This window comes from Apaloderma vittatum, unplaced genomic scaffold (genome assembly GCF_000703405.1).
Source record: "Apaloderma vittatum isolate BGI_N311 unplaced genomic scaffold, ASM70340v1 scaffold21452, whole genome shotgun sequence".
In the NCBI taxonomy this organism is placed as follows: domain Eukaryota; kingdom Metazoa; phylum Chordata; class Aves; order Trogoniformes; family Trogonidae; genus Apaloderma; species Apaloderma vittatum.
Genome location: NW_009705530.1, coordinates 14,680 through 17,917, shown reverse-complemented (window position 1 = coordinate 17,917; position 3,238 = coordinate 14,680). Strand labels below are relative to the sequence as shown.

The 3,238-nt window shown below is 35.6% G+C and overlaps 1 protein-coding gene across 2 annotated transcripts in view; it reads right to left on the bottom strand.

Moving 5' to 3' along the window:
* Positions 1–2,408, bottom strand: part of REPS1 (RALBP1 associated Eps domain containing 1) — a 48,688-nt gene extending 46,280 nt beyond the window's left edge. Inside the window, exon 1 of one of the 2 annotated variants that reach the window (XM_009865469.1) lies at positions 2,279–2,408. In XM_009865469.1, coding sequence (XP_009863771.1) covers positions 2,279–2,399 — 121 coding nt within the window. In that variant the 5' untranslated portion in view covers positions 2,400–2,408. The remainder of the gene's footprint in view (positions 1–2,278) is intronic. The other variant, XM_009865468.1, reaches the window with a different exon arrangement.
* Positions 2,409–3,238: the final 830 nt, after the last annotated feature.

Below are 3,238 nucleotides of genomic sequence, written 5' to 3'. Positions count from 1 at the left end.
AAGAGCATGTAATACAGCCTCTTTGCTAAATTTGTAGCTACCCATCATGTGCAAACACCGTTAAAGCCATTCCTGATGCCTTCCTCATTTCTAGATGTCAATTTTCAAACTAACGTTGTACTCCACGTTGCATTGGAAAAGTTATTCACACAATGAACCAAAGAGCAAAAGAAACAAGAAGGGAAGGGGAGAGAAAATACCAAGATAAAAGAGTGAGTAACATTAAGAAAATAATTGAATAAAACATGCATAGAATACTGAGTTAAAAAAGTACTGTCCTAAACCAAGCTGTAACTAATTTAAAATGTTCTACTTTGAAATGAGGAAGAGTACACAGTTCAGTTTGGGATGGCTCTAACAGTTCCCCTTCAAGGCTTCTTGGAGATGGACTGTGGGCAGAACCCAGCTGGCCGAGCTGCTGAACTTTAAGGGAAAGTAACCCAGGCTCAGAACCATTATCTAAGTCTCCAGCCTGTTGTATTCTGGCTGTTTAGTAGCTGCTACAACAGGAATTGAATCATCCTAGGGGCAGGAACTTCATAGATAGGACTGGAACCACTGCAACCAAGGCAACAGACAACCAACACTAAAAACAGTTAGGGTAAAAATAAACATTCTTTCAACTGTACTTGTTGGATTTACTAGGTTTAAAACCAGTTACAGAAAATTACTCCTAGAAGTGCAGAAGCCATCCCAAGTATTTCTAGCACTGTCATGAATCAGAAAACTTATGCCATTATAAAATTTCCAATATCTGGTAATTTTACGGCAACATATTATATAATTTGGAATTAATTCTGTACCTTCATTTCAACTCCTCCCTTCAAATTTCTTCTTTTTTTAAAAATAGAAATGCTCCTTCCAATTAAGGTATCTTGCATTAAAATAAACTCAAACACATAAAAACACTCAAAAAAGCTACATACAGAGATTACAGCTTTTGACTTCTTCAATGGGCTTTTGATGAGAAATTCTGCAAGTGTTGTATCAAATTGCAGTTCTACTGAAGGTTAAGAGTCAAAGATCCCTTTGTCCCTTTCCCAAATTTGTGATTCCAGGTCATTGTTTACAACTTAAAGAAGCTTTAGATTTGGGAACAGTCACCAGGAAAACCAGGGAAACTGTTTAGAAACATAGGGTGGCTTATGAGCAGAAAGGAACTTGAATATTAGCAAAATGTTGACTGAAACAAGACACTTTTTCCAAAAGCTACAAAACCCCATGAAAGCAACATATACTGTTTATACAGCCTAGAATAAACTAAATTATGAAAGTATACATGACGATTTATTTTTTCCTCATAACTTTGTGAAATATTTCAGTGCTATCAGATTGTTTTTAACATAGTCTCCTTAACTACTCTGCTTAATCTATATCCTTTAGACACAAAACTCTCTTACCTTTCCTTTAACTACATATATAAATTGTATCATAACACGTATTCTACGGACATAAAATCTACTAGAAAAGTCATCTTAATGCAAAGCTGTGCTCCAGATATTTTCTCGTTTTGAGTTGTCTACTACACTGTAAAGGGATACTTCCATCTTCTGAAGTTTCTTTTCATCTTACAGAGCAACACTGACATCGATCCAGTCATGACCCACAGCAGGTGACAGTAAAGTTTCATATCAAAGCTCTTTCTGCTGTTCTGAACAATCCTCCTAGAGTAAGACTTTCTCCCGTTTCTATTTCGCTACCCACTCCACAGCTTTGAAAAGTAGGGTCACAGGTGTTTTGACTGATAATAGACTTCAAAGATCTTTCAGAGGTCAGATTTTTGACTAGAAAAGATATTAAACCACTAATCTTCATATTTGTGCTAAGAAGGAAGAAAATTGTCAAGCGAAGTGTGAAGGAATGTCTTCAGAAACATTTACTGCAATCAAGGCTTAATAAACTCAGCAACTACAAAAGCCTGCAAATGCCACTTTCTTCTTTTCCTTCCAATTCACATTAGTTTTGTTAGTACTTTATTCAGAGGATACAGCACATAAGTTCACACGTTAGTATTCTATAGAATGGACTTGCACGTACAGAGTAATTGGTAGTAGCTGTTCATTTACCCCATGATGAACGCAATACTTATAAGAGTAAGGTATTTCACCTTATATTTATTGCACAGTAAGAATACCCTTATAGTCTCACCACAATACTTTGTTAGCAACATGTATAAAATGACGTACCACAGTAATTTATAAGGTTACTCTACAAAAATCTGAGGCAAGTACAGTAATTCCGCTTAGCAGCTTAACTCCTCCCGAGTCCTGTGATTTACCTGTATTTAAGCTTTCCACTCTCAGAGGGAGACCAGATTGGGCCACAGCAACAAGTTTCAAAGCAATGTAAAACTGACTTCTTCCAAAATAGCCAAGTCTTGTTGCACCACAGAGCTCCATAATCTGAAACAAAACACAGTTACTTGTACCAAGAAACTTAAAACATGAACTGCTCTACAGAGGCAATTTCATACATTTAAGAGTAGCATGTATTGCATTAAATGCTTGTAACAACTTCCTATATATAATCTTTTAGTAATAGCTTCACATGCAATCTCATTATATTATGTGACATGAGTCAGTGTATGTGATTCCTCACAACCAGCAAAAGCACTAAGTCTAAAACTTATGTTTTTCCCAATTATCCACATTTTCTTTTGCTCAGGCTTTAGAGGTTCTACAGAGTTGAAGTGATATAGAATAAGAGAGAGTAACTGGTATCATGTTCCTTTTAAAGGAAAAACAAATGAACAAAAAAACTCAAAACCAAACCAAGAAAGCACATGAACACCTTATGTCACCATTAGCTATTCCATCAGCAGCAATACTGTCTCCAGTAACTGCAACAGAAAAGGAATAGCATTCAACATTTTTAGTATTATATTGTCAGATGTAATTCAGAAACACAAAATAAAGACTTTGAAATCATTATCAAAATCGACCAGTGTGTTACTGATCAAGTTAGAGAAATGGTCTGCCCAAGAATTTTTCCCTTTCCCAATTTCAGTGATGAGGTTAGAATTTATAAAAAAGCAGAAAAAGCTAGACAATTGCAAATTATACCTTCTAGACTTTTCTGATACAGGCTTCCTATAGCTCAACATTTAACTTGCAAAACAAACCTATACAGCATTCATTCAGAACACAAAGAATTATCCATGCATATGCATGGATTTCAGCAAAAGAGAATGCAGAACTTCAGGTTCTCCAAACAATGTCACAGATACTGTTTCATTTAA